At 40.2% G+C, this 18,962-nt stretch overlaps 1 protein-coding gene across 1 annotated transcript in view; it reads right to left on the bottom strand.

Annotated features, from left to right (window-relative positions):
- The window catches only part of ARHGAP31 (Rho GTPase activating protein 31), a 106,594-nt gene that overhangs the window by 35,824 nt on the left and 51,808 nt on the right, over positions 1-18,962 (bottom strand). The window contains exons 2-3 of the mRNA XM_014829041.3: positions 9,424-9,526; positions 6,683-6,827 (exon numbers count right to left, since the gene is read on the bottom strand). Coding sequence (XP_014684527.2) covers positions 6,683-6,827; positions 9,424-9,526 — 248 coding nt within the window. The remainder of the gene's footprint in view (positions 1-6,682; positions 6,828-9,423; positions 9,527-18,962) is intronic.

The following is an 18,962-nucleotide window of genomic DNA, read 5'->3' as shown; positions in this document are numbered from 1 at the left end:
TAAGTAAGTGTTTCCCTGAGCTCTGTGAGCCGCTCAAGGAAATTAATTGAACCCAAAGGAGTAGGAGGTCATGGGAACCTCTGATGTGTAGCCAACTGGGACAGAAGTTGTGGGTAACCTGGGCATCTACTGCTTGCGATCAGCCTCTGAAGTGGGGTGGGGAGCATTCCCATGGGATTGAGCCCTTAACCTGTTCCATATGATGCTATCTCCAGGTAGAGGGTGTCGGAATTGAGTTAAATTCCAGGACACCCAGTTGTCATTGCAGAGAATTGCTTGATGTGGGAAAAACCCCCCACATCTGGTGTCAGAAGTGTGGTGAGTATGGTCTTCTGTGTGAGTAACAAAGGAGACAACAATGGAGGGAAAGACTGAATTTTCCTAACACAGTGCCCAATAGACGTTTGTTGAATGAAGTGAGTAAGTGAATGAGTCCATGTTTTGCTTTCTGCTTGAAAAGGCCAAGCAGCCACATGCTGGCCACACGTCCAGGACAGTACCGCTGGAGCATTCCCCCATTGTGGGCAACAACAGCATCACTGTGGCAACTCCCTTCAACCCTGGGCTCCTCACAGCGTCACCAATCATTCTGGTTTGCCTGAGACTGACGGGTTTCCCAGGACACAGGCCTTTCGGAGTTAAAACTGAGGGAGTATCTGGCAAACCAGGAGAGTCGGCCGCTGCCCCTCTTTGCCGTCATCTTGAGCTCCCAGCCAGCCTGCTGCCATTCACTAGCAATCCACCCCAAGTGACATTTCACATGATGTGGTGGGTCAACAAACCTGTCAGCAGACCTTTACTAGGTAACAGTCACACATTCTCCAGTAGCTGGAGAGCAGGGAAAGGTAACATGATATTGAATAAAATAAGCACAGTTCCTGTCCTCAGGAAGCTTATCATTTAATGAGGGAGACTGATACACAAAGAAATTATTTCAATATAAAATTTAATACCTCTCTAAACTGCCTTCTCTAAAAATCCCATATCAGCAACTTTTCTCTATCTTGGGTGTAACAGTTTTAGCTGAATCCATCTGACTAAAATGGAATCTTTCCTAAAATGAATTTTTCTGCCAAAAATAAAATATACTATAGTAGGTTGAATAATTGCTCCCAAAGATATCAGGTCCCAATCCCAGGCACCTGTAAATGTTACCTTATTTGGAAAAAGAGTCTTTGCAGATGTGATTAAATTAAGGGCTTTGAGATGAGGAGATTATCCTGGATGATCCCAGGGAGCCTTAAATGTGGTCACAGGTTTCCTTAAACGAGGGAGCAGAGGGACATTTGACACAGACAGAAGAGGAGAAGGCAATGTGACCCCAGAGGCGGAGATGGGAGGGATGCGGCCACAAGCCAAGGAACGCCCACAGTCACCAGAAGCTGGAAGAGGTAAGAAACAGCCTCTCCCCTACAGCCTCTGGAAGGAGCACCGCCCTGCTGACACTTGATTTCAGCCCAGTGAAAGTGATTTCAAACTTCTGGACTCTAGAACCGCGAGAGAATAAATTTCTGTTGTTTAAGCTACCAAGTTTGTAGTAATTTGCTACAGCAGCCACGTGAAACTATTCCATGTACTCGAAATTAAAATATGAAATCTTAGGGCCGGCCTGGTGGTGCAGCGGTTAAGTGCGCACGTTCCGCTTCGGCAGCCCGAGGTTTGCCGGTTCGGATCCTGGGTGAGGACACGGCACCACTTGGCACGCCATGCTGTGGTAGGCGTCCCACATATAAAGGAGAGGAAGATGGGCACGGATATCAGCTCAGGGCCAGTCTTCCTCAGCAAAAAGAGGAGGATTGGCAGCAGTTAGCTCAGGGCTAATCTTCCTCAAAAAAAAAAAGAATGAAATCTGAAGGAAATAAAAATCACCTGTTATCCCACCACCCAGCCACAACCACTATTAACCTCCTCACACGTGAGGGATGAAAGAAGCCATCTGCCCAGGCTTCCCAGTGCCACATATGCACACCGGCAGCATTTCCTATGTGGCTGCATATACTTTTTTCCATTTAACTTTATATTGTGGCCAGTAAATACTCTTCAGAAATGTGACTTTTCATGGCTACACAGGACTGAAAACAACAGATTTGTCATTTATTTAACCCACTCCTTGTTAGACACATAGATACTCCTAAAATTTTGATGTTATTGATAACATTGCAATGCAATACTTGTAAATCAATCATTTGTGTGCACATTTGATTATTATCTAAGCATGAAATCTTAAGAAGAGAGACACTGTGTTAAAGAATATGAGCATTTAGGACTCTTGATAGTAATTTCAAATGACCCTGGGATGTCCAGCCAATTTATACTTCCAACAGAAAACTATGGAAGAGCCAGTCTCACCATAAGCTCACCAGCATGAAATAGTAACATTAAAAAATTGCTTCTTTAATATGGAAATATATTATTCTAATACATTTATAATTTTTAAATAATTATATTTCTCCTGTGAAATGTCTATTGAAGTTCTTTGTTCATTTGTTTCGCAGAGTGTTGTGTTTTTGTTCTTTTATTGATAGGTAGGAGTTCTAAATAATTAAAGAGTATTAATCGCCTGTCATCTTTATTGTTAATGTTTTTTGTAGTTGGTCATTTGCCTTTTAATTTTGTTAATTTTTTTTTTGTGCCTGAGGAAGAGTGGCCCTAAGCTAACATCTGTTGCCAATCTTCTTTTTTTGCCTGAGGAAGATTGTCACTGAGGTCACATCTGTGCCAGTCTTCCTCTATTTTATGTGGGATGCTGCCACAGTGTGCCTTGATGAGCAGTGCGAGGTCTGTGCCCGGGATCCAAACCTGTGAACCCCAGGCCGCTGAAGAGGAGTATGAGAACTTAACCAACAGGCTACCGGGCCAGCCCGTTAATGTATCTTTTCATATAGAAAAAACAATTTATATGTAGTTCAGTTTGTTAAATTTGTCTTTGGTGATTTTCTTTCCTTTGCTTTTGTTGTCAGAAAGCCATTCTCCATCCTGAAATCCGCTGGATGGTAAGGATGTAACTTGACTCTCCCCCACCTCCCAATAATTAGCCACTTTTCCTAACACTGTTTATTGAATTGTTCCTCCCCTAGTTTGGCATGTGCTCTTTATCTGATATTACTTTATTTAATACCTGAGCCTATTAAAGAGCTGTTAACTCTATTTGAAAATAGTGTGGTAGTTCTGAGACAGAATTTTAATTCTTTACTTCTATTTACTGGCTGTACAACCCCAGGCAAGAGTCTCTCTGAGCCTCGACTTACTCATCTGTAAGAAAAACAATAAAACCTACTAGGCTTATTTTGAGTATTAAATGAAATAATATTTGTAAGTTTACCATGTAGTAAGCACTCAATAAATGACAGCTATTGCCATTATTAATCTTATTCCAATAATATTTGGCTAACTCTGCTATTATTCCATTGAGATAGTATTTTACTTCAGCTGTGCGGGTGGGTTTAAATAATCACTATAAGAATGTGTGACATTGTAACAGAGCGGTTTCCACGTCCCTGAGGAAGGTTTGCTTATATTATCATAATTCATTATTGTGATCAAAGAAATCTGTTCAAGGATAAATTCTCCACCATAGTTAACTTCACGAGGTCTACCTATGTACAAGTCAGTTGTCACAACAAAACATTCTTATTTTATTTATTAGTGTTAATAAACTGTGTGTGAACACAATTTAGCTTTCCTTGCAATTTGATGACAAGTTGACAGGAATATCCCTTTGGTAGTTCTCTGTTGCTGTGGGAGAACAGAATGACCAGCAAAGTCAGATATCAGGAGAGGGGAGAGATAAATAGGGGTTTTGTTCTGAGACTCTAAACAAGATCTATGAAGAAACTATATTTCTCAAGTTTCTAGATAAGAATTCCTATCTACCCCTAATAGACTGAAATTTAGTTAAAATAAATTACGCTCATTCAATTCTTTACTGTGATGATATTCTATTCTATCATATTCAAAGATGATACTACTGTATTCACAAGAGGATTACAACTACGCAGAAAACAAACACTACAGTCTGATGCACAGATTAAACAAGAAGAAGATATATTTTTGGTTGATTCAAATTGGCAAATAATTTAACCAATTGAAAATACCCAGTGTTGGTGAGGCTGCAGGGAAAAGAGAATTCTTGTCTCTCTGGAGGACAATTTGGCAATATGTAACAAAATTTTAAAGAACTCTTTACTCAGTAAATCGACTTCTGTAATTTTTTTCCTAAGGATATAAACAGACAAAAGTATAAAGATACATGTCCACAAATGTTTATTACAATGTTGTTTATGAAAAGCAAGTGTTGAGAAACAAAAAGTCTAAAAGTGCATCAGTAGGACACTGGCTTCAGAAACTATGGCACCTATGCGAGAATATTCTGTAAACACAGCGTCTCTCTCTATTTTTCAACATGGAAAAATGGTCACTTTGTTGAATTAAAAATGTACCAAAACAGTAACAAAAAGGATTGAAGGGTGAAAGTGGGGAGAAAGAAAGATTGAGGGAGAGTTTGAGAAAGAAAGAGAGGCAGAGTTCTGGAAGGATGTCTCCTAAAACGTTAATAGCAAATATGCTGGGGTGTGAAATTTCAGGTGAACTTATATTTTCTCCATTATACTTTTCTGTATTGCTTTAGCTTTTGAAATAAAATTTTATCGTTATTTGGAAACACAAAATGCAACAAAAACACTATGCAAAGAATAAAAGACCAGAGGAAATACCCACATGTTAACTGTAGTTGTCTTTGGTCTTTAAGAGGAGAGACCAAGGGTTTCTTTCTACTTTCCTCCATTTTCCAAATTGTCTTTTATTGAGTCTGATTACCTTTAAAATGAGGAAATACTCATATATGGTGATAGTGATTATAATCTGGCAGGCCAACGTGAGGCCCACAACCTTTCCTCCTGGTTCCTGGGAAAGATGCCTCTGTGGTTCCACGGCCAGAGGCTGCCATTATTTATGACTTAACCTCTCGGAGTGGAGACTCATCTGCCCGCTGCTGTCTATCTCAAGGGGAGGGGTCCCCTAACCACTGACACCTCCACGTCAGCTGGTATATGTTGGCTTCTCTTGCGGGCAACATTTATGCCTAAATTTTGGCCTAATTTTTTCATTAAAAATTAATGTATTTTTAGTGAGTAAGATTTTGTAAGTTAAAGTATGAAGAAGCAGGGAAAATTATCTATAATCACATCATTGAAATAAATGGCTGTTAGTCTTTTGAATGTCTTTCTTTTTAATCATGTCTTACACAATTGTGTATCAGTTTTTTCCAGTTATCATTATGAGTGTTTCCCTGTTTCACTGAAAACTCTTAAGTATATTTTTAATGGCCAAGTCCAATTTGATTTTTTTAAGGAAGATTTAGCCTTGAGCTAACATCTACTGCCAATCCTCCTCTTTTTGCTGAGGAAGATTGACCCTGAGCTGACATCTGTGCCCACCTTCCTCTACTTTATATGTGGGATGCTGCCACAGCATGGCTTGATAAGTGATGTGTAGGTTTGAGCCCGGGATCCAAACTGGCAAACTCTGGGCCACGAAAGTGGAGCATGCGAACTTAACCTCTATGCTACCAGGCCAGCCCCAAACCTAATTTTTTCAAAGTAGCATTCCCTTATCCCTATATCATTTCAAACTGAAGAACCTTTTATATGGTCAAAATAAGAGAAAGACTCCTTCCCATGGTTAGAGCCTAGATCTGGTCCCTACCAATAACTGCAACTCCGTCATGATCTTAACTTCAAAAATCCCCTCTGCCCACCCCACTCCAACACTCGGTTGACCTCCCTGGGGTGAATACTTCATGGATCTACTTTTTTACTATTACTCGCCTGCCTTACACCCTCGTTTCCTTTCTTGTCCATATAAACTTCCACAGTCAATTATTTCCGTCACTTTTGCATACATCCTTATCTCCCTCATTCCTCTTTGGCTAGCTGAACCTCAACCTTGGTTAAACCCAACTCTCCACCTACTCTCCACCTCCGCTCATGCAGCCAAATGTTCAAGCCCTATTGTGAATGCTATCTCTACAGACACCCTTAAAGCATTTATTCTCCTTCTACTTTTCCTATGGGTGCCTTATTTGGTGGCCATGCAGCTGCTATTTAGGTGTTTGGCTCCTGTTCATTAATCCTTCACCAACCCAACTCATTGGTCTATCCTGCACTCCCTCTTGGGTGTCTTTCCAAGATTCTTTTCTCTTCCCAGCTCTCTGACCTCTCTCTTAACTTCTGTTTTTCCTCTCTTCCTTCTCTGCCCACCCACCTCTTTCTCCAACCCCCAAAAGAAACACAGAAGGAATAGCCTGAGAAAAATGAACTAGCACTGGGTGTAGCATCTGGAGTCTCAAGTTCCTGTCTTGCTGTGTGAGCTGAAGCCAGTCACCTCACCTCTCTGGTTTTTAGTTTCTTCCCTATACAATGAGGCACCTTTGATTAAATAAAGATGGAGATGACTTAGCCCAGCTCTTAAAACAAACAAACATGATTCTGAAAACTTATGAAAGGAAAAGTTTAGCAAATGGTCCCACTCGTGTACTTTCCTCACCATACCATCCTACCTCCATCACCACGCTAAGATACTGTCAACTCTCTGGAGTATTATCATTGTTATTTTAGTACTGAAACTCTCCTTGGCCCGTCCAAGCATCCCACCCAGTACCCATCATGGAAATCCAAACACTCACCGTGAATTTCTCATAGAGCTCATAAGTCAGGAGGGGGTTGGGCAGCTCCCTGAAGTAGAGCTTGCAGAGGGAGCCCACACAGTGGATGTCCTGGAGGTACACTTCTCTTGTCAGATCTGGACATTGATCTGAGCCAAACTCTTGCCTGAAACAACACAGACAGAGACATAACAATCCCAGGAGTGTGTGTTCCACGTCAGCAGCTGCTTGGCTGCTCAGGGGTGAAAAGACCTTAAACCGCTGATCTGACTGTATTTTTAACAAAAAGATTCAAAAAGACCTTCTGCTCTAGGCACAAGGAAGCCACGGAAAGACTTCCACTTCAGGTCTGGATCTTCCCTGCAAAAGCAGCTGTGATTAGAAAGACATAACATCTATTTACAAACGGATTTCTCACGCCATTGTGTGTGCAGTCTCGGTTATGAACAATGGGGAAATATGAAGACAGTTTGCCCAAAAAGCCTGTTGAGATCTCAGTTTTTCCAAAATATTGTTCTAAAGGAACTTCTCTTTCTTGGAGAGACTGAAACCAGGGTGAGTCAGACTGTTATCACTCATCTCCATATATTCATGTCAGCAGACTGGTTTCATCTGGAGAGTCAGACCCAAGGTTTGAGAACTTTACTATCTCTGATGCTGAATGGAAACTTCTAGGCTGCCCGATAGTGACTCCCACAGGATAGATGAGCGTTATAATATCTTCTTAAACAATCTATAGCGGAGTGTCTGGGAACACCATCAGATTCCAGGCCTCATTTCTAATTAAAAAACATTTCCTAACAAGGTTACATGAATACTCCTGCTTCAAATAATACATTCTAATGAGTTAAAAATCTGTTTTAAAAAAATGACAAATCTGAGTTTTCATATAGAAGAGAAGTTAGGCTTCCTGAGAGTATTCACTTGGTCAACCAAATAGCGACAAAATCAACAGGACTGGCAGGGCCAGTATTTCAAAACAGCTCACTGCCCATTTGCTTTAGTCTGGTTCTGCCCCTTTAATAAAGGGTAGGGAAACCCCTGAGGCTGTGAGAACCCCAAAGGAACTGAGTGGGGCCTTGAAAAGAAAACCACGCAATGGCCTCATAAATTCATAGGCATATGTTTTTTTAAAAAAGGCAGAACAAGAACAATCTAGAGCTTATTCATTTATTTAGCCCAAAATTTCCTTTGTCAAGGCTAAGGTCAGTCCTTAAATAAAAAAGAATTGGCCATGGCTCAAGTGTCCTTTCACGATTCCAGGTACTGTGTAGTATGTTTCAGAGCTAAGAGGAAACCATTAAAACGTATTTGCTGTTGAAACTCTAAAAACCAGTAAAATTAATGAAATTGTGTAAGCACATAGATCCGTTAAAATCTATGGCTGCAATAAACCAATTATTTTTTAACAGCCATCACTTCTCCAGGAGTAAAAAGGATGTTTTATTCTTTTGGTACAATTCCTTTCTTTTTTTTAAGGATTGGCCCTGAGCTAACATGTGTTGCCAATCTTCCTTTTTTTTGCTTCTCCCCAGTACATAGTTGTATATTCTAGTCTGGTTGTGCTATGTGGGACACCACCTTAGCGCTGCTTGATGAGCAGTGCTAGGTCCATGCCCAGGATCCAAACCTGCGAAACCCTGGGTTGGTAAAGCGGAGCATGTGAACTTAACCACTTGGCCACGGCGCCAGCCCCTCCTTTGGTATAATTTCATTACAATTGAGATTTGAGCAGCAGGGGCAGAAAACCAAATAGACAGAAAGGAGAAGACAAAAAAGGAATTACTTGCACAATCTGCTGTTTTACATATTAATAACAATAATGTTTTTATTGTTTTAAAAGTCTTCAGTTATAACTGAAGAACATATATACATATGTTTTTATATATATGTATATATATAAATAAATATATATATATATATTTATATATGATTTTGTCGCTATTTGGTTGACCAAGTGAATACTCTCAGGATATATATAAAAATAACATGTAATAAAATATGTTCTTTTTGGTTTTAAAGAACAATATGCAGAATAGATAAAACTATGGTTTTAGTCGTAGAACAGTATATGTATCTATATAACATATATACTCCATATCTACACTGTATACACTCCTTTATTTTATATATAGCATATATAAAACACACATACAAATATCTGTGTTTTGTGTGAAGGTTATTATCCTCTTAATTCAACATGATAGAAATTTCTTCCAAATGTTTAGGGTAAATCCACAAAATTAGAAATAGTTCATCTATCAATAGTTTTTAAAATTCCAGCATCAGAGAAATGCACCATCATGCAGACTTCTGATTTTTCCACCAGATGAAATATCAAATGTTGGGTGTGCACCAAGGAAAAAAACTCACACCCATCTCCACGGTCCGAACACTACTAACACGGATCTGACTGAGCTTTGGGTAGGCAAGTAAATGATAATAAATCGTGTTTTCCTAACTTGTAATTTAAATCATTTGAGTTAAATCAAACCCACCTAAGCAGGATAAAACTGGTGCAAGACAAAGAAACAGATGAAAAGCCCTCAGGAGCTTTTGTTGGAAAGAATGACATCAGACTAGGGAACTTCCTGATTAGAGTAAGAACAGTTAGGCATCTGAAAACATCAGCACTTGATCTTCAGCCCGGCCACCCCTCCCTCAGTCCCTGCTGGTTTTTAATACTCCCAACACCTGCGGACAGAGGTGTGGCCAGAGGAAAGATCATGGGAGAATTCTTTTGGGGGTGATTCTTTTCTTACCTTAGCCGTTGTATGTTCGAGGTAACTCCCGAAAGCCGATAAATTCCATCCACGATGCCGTGAGTCTCTATAAATTCTGCACAGCTCTTCAATACATATGGAACTATGTAAAGGAAAAGAAAAAACAATAAAGCATTAGATATAAATCTGACTGTCCTTTAAAGATACCCTTTTAAAAATCAAGGTAACTTCAAAGAAAAATAAGTATGGAACGCATATGAGTTACGAGTGGAAACAATTACTTGTAAATGCTAGATGATGTTCTTTTGTATTTAAAAAGTATATAGTTTTGTTAAAGTTTAGAAACTCATGTGTTTTCAGAGTTTTTTTAAAAGAATTTTTAAAATATGCAAAAACAGATTTTGAAACCACCAGTGACCTTGGAAATCCCACAACTCAATCTCCTCATTTCACTGGTTCTCCAAATGTGGTTTCCTGACGACAGCATCAGCATCTCCTGGGAAGTTGTTGGGAATACAAACGCCCAGGCCCCGCTCCAGACCTACTGAATCAGAAATTCTGGAGGTAGGGCCGAGCAAGCTGTGTTTTAAAAAACCTTCTACGTGACTGTTGCTGCTAAAATTAGAGAACCGTTGCCTCTTCCACACACGAAGACAGCAGGCGCAGGTAAACTTACCTGCCTCACTCGAGATTACTTGTTCCTTATGCAAAGTCATTAACACATGGGAAAATGCTTATGATGTAGGTAGGTAAAAGGAAAACAAGACCCAAAATCAAATATATACTGTCAATTCAGCTATGTAAAAAAAAAAAAAAAAAAAAAAACTGGAAAAAAATCTGCCAGAATTTTAAAGGTGATTTAAAGACTGTTAAAGTGTCTTTTAAAAGTGAGAAACACCTGCCTCTACCACCACCACCAAATGGGGCAAACCAGTCACTGATATAATGGACCATATAAAGGGGACCAAGATGGCCTCTTGGATTCCTACTGCTCCGGAAGTTCAGTGCCTGGGGGACGAGTCTGGCTATGCTGTTCTCCCCTTAGGGCTAACCCTGGTCCACCCAGCCGACTCAGGGACCCAGAGTGACAGCCACAGGCCTTCTGGATGGCATGAAGAGAGTGGCAAGTTACATGCCACTTTAGTCCCTGGGCAGATCCAGCTGAGGTCCTTCGGTGAGAGCACTGCTGTGAATGGTCATTTGGTATGGAACCCGAGCCTCGGGCACTGAAGTCTTCAGGCGTGGATGTGGTGTGGGAATGCCATGAACTACTGCTTGGCTTAGCACTGTGCTCACTCCCCCAAAAGATACCCTATCCACTAATGCCTTAGATTAGACTAATGCCAATCCATTAACGCTTAATGCACATGCTTATGCCTACACACAATTCCAAGCTGGACTGGACCTTTACCTGGGTAGACATCAGGTGTTCATATTCAACATTCTCCCTGGATTCTCTATTATGATACTCTCTAAACAAATTCCCCTCCACCATTTCCTTTAGTTACTAACTGTAATTTTAGGCGGTCAACAAAATTCATCATGCTTAAAGCATCCCACCCATCTCTCAAAGGCCATGCACTCCCAGAGCCGTTTGCCTCCAAGACACATTCATGTTTGCCCTGTGCCTCATTACCGGAACTAGGAGCCTTCTCAGTTATCCTAAGTGAGAAGAGGGCAAGGAGTGGACTTGGATGGGAAATATTGAGGCCAGAGACCACAGAGGTGAAATCATGCCCTTTGAGTGAATACAGGGTGGGAGAAGGGTGTGGTGGAGGAGGGGCTGTGAGAGTGGGCAGGGGTCCAGAGCCTCTGCCTGGCTTCAACTGGAAGAGCTATACTTTGATCTGTTTTATAAAATCGTGTTCTTGGTGAGATTTTTGTCTCCCATCCTCATGCCTCTAGATAAATAAGTTACCAGCAAACAAATAGAGTCCTATCGCTTAAAATTCTTTTGTTTTATTTTATAATCCCTGTTGCATGTTATAATGGTCAACTCTTTCCCCACCACACCAAGCTCTTGTTCTGTAACCTGCCACAGTGGTCTATGGTTGAAAGTACAGGTTTGGATGCCAAACTGCCTTTGTAACCTTGGGCAAAATAAGTAATAATTCTGTTTCTCAGTTTCCACATCTGTAAAATGAGGATAACAGTGATATTAACCTCCTAGCTAGGATTGAAGTAATACCTGCAAGCATTTAGCACAGACCTGGCATATAATAGGCATTCTACAATGACAATCATTGCTTCTATTTGAAGCTTATCTATGATGTAAATTTATAATTTGTGAGACACAATCTTGGTGAAAACAGTTTGCCTCCTTCCATTCAATGGGCGTGGGGGTAGAGTTGACCAACCTCTTACCAGTCAACACTCATCTCTACTATTCCAAATGGCTTTTGTGTCCTTCTTTGGTTAAATGTTTCTATTTGAAAGTAATTTTGCTAGCCTGAGGTCTCTTTTTTTATGCATTTAGGTGTCTCTTCATAACACAAAGGCAGCAGGATCCAAGAGTGTACGAATATCACTTAGCAGTCCTAGAGCTGTGCTTGGCCTTGGTGTGTTCCGCAATGTGTGTCTGTCCTGAGGCATATGAGTGTTATGCCATGCAGGGCACAAGTGGATTTAAGAGTCCTGAGCATAACAAAATGAAGGACAAAAATCATATGATCATCTCAATAGAGTCAGAAAAAGCACTTGACAAAATTCAACATCCATTTATAGAAACTCTCAACAAAGTGGTCACAGAGGGAACGCACCTCAACATAATACAGGCCATATATGACAAGCCTACAGCTAACATCATACTCCATGGTGAAAAGTTGAAAGCTTTTCCTCTAAGATCAGAAACAAGACAAGGATGCCCACTCTTAGCACTTTTATTGAACTTAGTATTTGAAGTCCTAGTCAGAACAACCAGACAAGAAAAAGAAATAAAAGGCATCTAAATTGGAAGGGAAGAAGTAAAACTATCATTATTTGCAGATGACATGATTTTATTTATAGAAAACCCTAAAGACCAACAAAAAACTGTTAGAACTAATAAATGAATTCAGTAAAGTTGCAGGGTACAAAATCAATATACAAAAAACGATTGCATTTTTATACACTAACAATAAACTATGAGAAAGAGAAATTAAGAAAACAATCCAATTTACAGTGGCATCAAAAAGAATAAAATACAGGGCCAGCCCCATGGCTTAGTGGTTAAGTTTGGTGCACTCTGCTTTGGCAGCCTAGGTTCAGTTTCCAGGCATGGACCTATACCACTCATTGGTGGCCATGATGTGGCAGTGACCCACATATAAAATAAAGGAAGATCGGCACAGATGTTAGCTCAGGGCCAATCTTCCTCAGCAAAAAGAGGAGGCTTGGCAGTGGATGTTAGCTAAGGGCTAATCTTCCTTAAAAAAAAAAAAAAAAGAATGAAACCAGACCACTATCTTACACCATACCCCAAAATTAACTCAAAATGGAGTAAAGATTTGAATGTAAGATCTGAAACCATAAACTCCTAGAAGAAAACATAGGCAGTAAGCTCCTTGAAATTGGTCTCGGTGATGACTTTTTGGATCTGACTCCAAAAGCAAAAATAAACAACAGACTATAGCAAACTAAAAAGCTTCCGCCCAGCAAAGGAAACCATCAACAAAATGAAAAGGCAACCTGTGAAATTGGAGAAAATATTTGCAAATCATATATCTGATAAGGGGTTAATAACCAAAATATATAAAGAACTCATACAACTCAACAATAAAAAAAAAATCTGATTAAAAAATGGGCTGAGGATCTGAATAGACATTTTTCCTAAGAAGACTTACAGACGGCCAATACATACATGAAAAGATGCTCAACATCACTAATCATCAGGGAAATGCAAATCAAAACCACAATGAGCTATGACCTCACACCTGTTAGAATGGCTATTGTCAAAAAGACAAGAAATAACAAGTGTTGGTGAGGATGTGGAGAAAATGGAACACTCAGGCACTGTTGGTGGGAATGTAAATTGGTGCAGCCACTATGGAAAACAGTATGGAGGTTCCTCCAAAATTAAAAATAGAACTACCATATGATCCAGCAATTCCATTTCTGGGTATGTATTTGAAGAAAACAAAAACACTAATTCAAAAAGATATATGCACCTGTATGTTCACTGCCGCTTTATAATCACCAAGATGTGGAAATAACCTAAGTGTCCATTGATGGATGGATGGATAAAGAAGATGTGGTATATATATACAATGGAATACTACTGAGCCATAAAAAAGAATGAAATCTTGCCATTTGCAACAACATGGATGGACTTTAGGATATTATGCTAAGTGAAATAAGTCCGACAGAGAAAGAAAAATACTGTATGATTTCACTTGAATGTGAAATCTAAAAAAGAAAACAAAAACAAAACTCATAGAAATAGAACAGATTGGTGGTTGCCAGAGGGGAGAGGAGTTGGGGGGCTGTATGAAATGGGTAAAGGGAGTCAAGATTTTGTCCTAATTTCCAGTTATAAAATAAATAAGTCACGGGGGTGTAATGTTCAGCATGCCAATTATAGTCAATAACATTGTATTGCATATTTGAAAATAGCTGAGAGTAAATCTTGAAAGTTCTCATTATAAGAAAAAACATTTTGTAACTTTGCAAGGTGACAGATGGTAACCAGACTTATTGTGGTGATCATTTCACAGAGCTTACAAATATTGAATCATTATGTTGTACATCTGAAACTAATATAATGTTATATGTCAGTTATACCTCAATTTAAAAAAAAGAGCTCAGAGCACTCACTAGGAGGACTCAAAGACAAAAGCCTCGACTGAAAGTGCCTTTATAAAGAGCACTCCACAAAAGGGGCAGTGCAGGGTCACCAACCTGTCCTTTCCCGTTCCCAGATAGGGACCTCCCAGTACCATAGCTCTCAGCTGCAGCACCTCAGGCTCTGTTTGTTTTAAAGGTGGGGAAAACACATTCCCGGATGGAGCCTCTGCCATAAATTTACTCTGGCTTTGGTACAGAGGCCCTAGAACCTCTCGTCTATGGCTCTGTTTAAAGAGGAGGCAAGACTAAAACAACCCAAGGGAGGAGGCCAGGGTCCCGGTCCCGGAGGAGTGTTAGCTTTCCTGGATTCTCATCTGGGGCTGAGTTGGAGGATGTAGGAATTCTCCACCTTCTCAGTACTAAATGGGAAAGGATCCACTTAATCTCTGTAATTCTTGAGCTCTAGAGCAAGAGCAGTGGTTCCCAGACTGTGGTCCCCAGAGCAGGTCCAGCAGCAGCAGCCGCCTCCAGGTGATTCTGATGCACGATGCAGTTGAAGAACCCCCAGTCCAGACCAGGGCTTCTCATACCTCAGTGCAGACAAATCACCGGGATCTTGTTAACATGCAGATTCCACAGCTGGCCCAGTGTCAAATTGGCATTTCTAACCAATTCCCAGGTGATGTAGATACTGCCAATCTGCAGCCCACACTTAGTGTAGCAAGAGTCTGGAGGGAATACTGGTGGGTGGTGGTGCTGGGGCTACTAAGAGTTTAGTCTCAAAGTCTCAGAATTCTTTAGACTGTCGTCCCGGGGGTCCAACCAAATTGGGGACACCCTAGGATTCTGGAGAGTATGGAAGCCTGATACAAAATAGCTGAGAAGTTATGGATGGAAAGAAAGCGTCCATTGTCAATTTAGGCATGGGAAGGAGCGATGTTGGGGGTCGAGGTCACAGAGCTGGTTCTGTGGGGTTTATCATGGACCAAGAACTTTGTCTCCTCCTACAGAAGTACACACAGCTGCTGATTACGATGTAATATTAGAACTCCTTTGAATTGTTTCACTGATGGTTCTCCGAGTCCCTTTTTGTTTTGCTTTTCCTGGATCAGCGATCTTAAACATTAAATTTTAATCTGAGCACAAAATAAATCTTGAGGTGGTTTCTGATGGAAAAAAACACCTTGGTTTTGATTTCTGCCTTATAGTTTACCAAACACTGCAAAATCCTTTGTCTCATTTGATCCCACCTGGTACAACTAAGAGACATTTTATATTATAAATAGTGTGGGCCCCTTCTTTCCTCAATTCCTAACCTCTTCAAGGGTTTAGTACCAAAAGGCCAGCAGCCAAATCATTTCTCTGAGTCCCCCCAGGAGTAATAAATCGGCTAAGATTCCCCAGTGCCCTGTGCGGCCGGGAGCTGATCAGATCTGGAGATACAGATTGGAACAAGCACAGTTTTATTTGGTGAGTCATGTGATCTTGGCAGCCCCATTCCTTCATAGTGCAAATTGCACTGGCGTTTTAGGGAAATATGGCACTCCCGGCTCCCTATTCTGGATATTGTTAAGGTCCTGGACTGGTCGGATTTCATCCTCTCTCTGGGTCCTGCATCCCTCACCTTCAAAGTCAAGTCTGGTGGTATATACACACAATGGAGTACTACTCAGCAATAAAAAGGATTGATACAGCAGATGGGTGATAGAAGCCAGACTATAAAAGAATACATACCGTATGCTTCCATTTATATAAAACTCTAGAAAATGGAAACTAGTTAATAGAGAGAGAAAGCAGGGAAGTGGCAGGAGGTAGGAATTGTGAAGGGGCTGAGGAAACTTGGGCGTCATGGATACATTCATCATCTTGACTGAGGTGACAGAAAGGACCAAGGGCCACTGGTGGGTGAAGAAGAATTGATACTTGTGGGAGGAGGGCAGAAGAGTAAGGGAGACAAGCGGCTGCGTGGGAAGAAATCCTTGGAGAATCTGCCGCTGTGCACAGGGGGAGAGCGGGGATTTAAGAAGCTCTGCTGTGCAGTGAACGAGCCTGCGCTTCGGCATTTTTTCGAGTGATAAAGTGAAGATTTCAGTTACTTTCTCTTTATTCTTGATTGTCAGCAGAGAACTTCCTAGCTTTCACCCCAGGAGCTAAAGCTGGCCCAGTGGCTCCCGTAGCCTCTCTCTCTGCCAGCTCCTGCTCTTTATTTCTGTCCCATCCTCGCTCTGTGCTGCAGCCCCGTCTCTTCTGTCCCTAGTCTGTGAGGCTCGGCTTGCCTAGAGCTGTCTGCCCAGTTATCCCTCTGATTCTTCTTTCTCCTCCCCGTCTTTTAACTTCTTCTCATGGAATGAAAGACAATTTTGAAAATTTGTGGCATTTATTTTTAAAAATATAATGTTCTCTGTTCTTTAAAAAAAATTAACTGCTTTCTAATTTCCTAAGGAAAAAACTTTTTAGATATTTTCAGGCTTTGGCCTATCCTCCTTGGAGAAAAGTTTATTTATTTATTTAAATTTTAACCTTTTTAAAAATTGAGAAATAATTCAAATGCTGTAAAATTCACCCTTTTAACACATACAATTAAGTGGCTTTTAGTATATTTATAGAGTTAAGTGACTATCACATTTCAGAACGTTTTTGTTACCCCAATTCCAGAACATTTTCATATGTGCAAGGTTATTTATTGCAGCAAGTTTCGTAGTAACACAAGATTATCCATCAATAGGAAGCTGCTTATACAAATAATGGAATACTATATAGTCATTAAAAAGAATGACGAAACTTTCATGACTGATATAGAGTGGTCTCCAAGATATATTGTTAACTAAAAAGAATAAAGTGCAGACAAGCATAATGGTATGCTAGCATCTAAATGGTATGCTAGCATTTAAAAAAGAGAGAGAATAAAAGAATAGATATGCAATTCATTTGTATGTGCATTAAATATTTATGGAAGGATGCACATAGTGATAAATTTAGTTGCCTACAGGAAAAGGAACTGGAGGCTGGGGCTAGGGCTATGAGTAAGATAAAGACTTCTCATTGTATATTCTTTTATACTTTTGAATTTTAAACTGTAAGAATATATTGCCTTTTCCAAAAAATTTTCATTAAAAATTCAATTCAACAAATATTTATTGCAAGCCTGCTCTTATCCAGCACTAGGGGCCAGGTGTTGCCTGTACCTACATCATCTCCGTCACTAAGCTGTGAGCTCCTTGGGGCCAACGAGGACAGTGCTGTGTCTCATTCATCTAGAAGAGCCTTGAAAACACAAGCACTCAAAATGTTTTGCTGAATAGTGATGGGTCATTTTTCTCCAGATGGGTTTTCCATGCTCCATTGATATCTGGGTCCCTCACAGAAGAAAACACTTATTGCATGTCAGGCACTGCATTTTTTTTTTAAACAGCATTCTCCATTCTATAATCACAGTCAACCCATGGCACAGGTAAAATTATCTCCATTTTGAAAACGTGAAAGTTGATTCTCAGAGAGGTTAGGTAACTTGCCCAGCATCAAACAGCTAGTAAATGCCAGAGTTGGGATCCAAACCCAGATTTGTCTGACTCCAAAGCCCTTGCTTTTTTCCTGAGCCCACAGTTGAGAAGGACTAGCAAAAGCCCCAAGCTACACCTACTGGACTCAAACCCTGCCCATGAGGAGGGCACGTCGCATGTGTTGGTGGCCGAGTACGGAGACACCATTTGGGGAGAGCTGATTGATTCTTCGGCTTTGACGACCAAATGCCTGAAACTCCACCACTGCAGCCTCTCCCTTATGGTGGTGACGGCTGTTAAGTGCTCGACACCTAGTGGTTTGTATCTATTTTTAAATACCTTTGGAAAAAGTTACAAAAGCAATATATGTTGAAAAACACTCCCCAATTTAGAGCTATACTATAAAGCTATAGTAATCAAAACAGAACGGTGCTCGCATAAAAACAGACAAATACATCAATGGAACAGAATCGAGAGCCCAGAAATAAGCATATATTGTAACTAATATTTGACAAGGGAGCCAAGACTACTCAGCGGAGAAAAGACAGTCTCTTCGATAAATAGTGCTGGGGAAATTGGGTATTCACATGTACAAGAATGAAACTAGACTCATATCTACACCGCTCACAAAAATTATGAAATAGAAATGGATTAAATTTCCTTGAAATGGATTAAAGACTTAAATGCAAGATCTGAAACCATGAAACTCCTAAAAGAAAACATAGGAAAAAAGTTCTTTGCCATTGGTCTTGGTAATGATTTTTTGCATATAACACCTAAAGCACAAGCAATAAAATAAAAAATAAACAAGTGGGACTACATCAAACCAAAAAGCTTCTGCGTAGCAAAAGAAACCATCAACAAAGTGAAAAGGCAATCTAAGGAGTAGAAAAAAACATTTGCAAGTCATATATATATCTGATAATGGGTTAATATCCAAAATACACAAAGAACTCACAGAACTCAATAGCAAAAAACCAAATAATCCAATTAAAACATGGGCAAAAGACCTGAATAGACATTTCTCCAAAGAAGATATACCAAACGCCAACAGGTACATGGAAAGATGCTCAACATCACTAATCATCAGGGAAATGCAAATGAAAACCACACAGAAATATCACGGCACACCTGTTAGAATGGCTGTCATCAAAAAGCCAAGAAATAATAAGTGTTGTGAGAATGTGGAGATAAGGGAACCCTTGCACATGATTGGTGGGATTGTAAACTGGGGCAGCCACTATGGAAAACAGTATGGAGGATCCTTAAAAAATTAAAAATAGAACTACCATATGATCCAGCAATTCCACTTCTGGG

Source organism: Equus asinus, chromosome 5 (assembly GCF_041296235.1).
Source record: "Equus asinus isolate D_3611 breed Donkey chromosome 5, EquAss-T2T_v2, whole genome shotgun sequence".
NCBI classification, from domain to species: Eukaryota; Metazoa; Chordata; class Mammalia; order Perissodactyla; family Equidae; genus Equus; species Equus asinus.
Note: the sequence above shows the minus strand (reverse complement) of the source record. Positions and strands in the feature narration are given on the sequence as shown.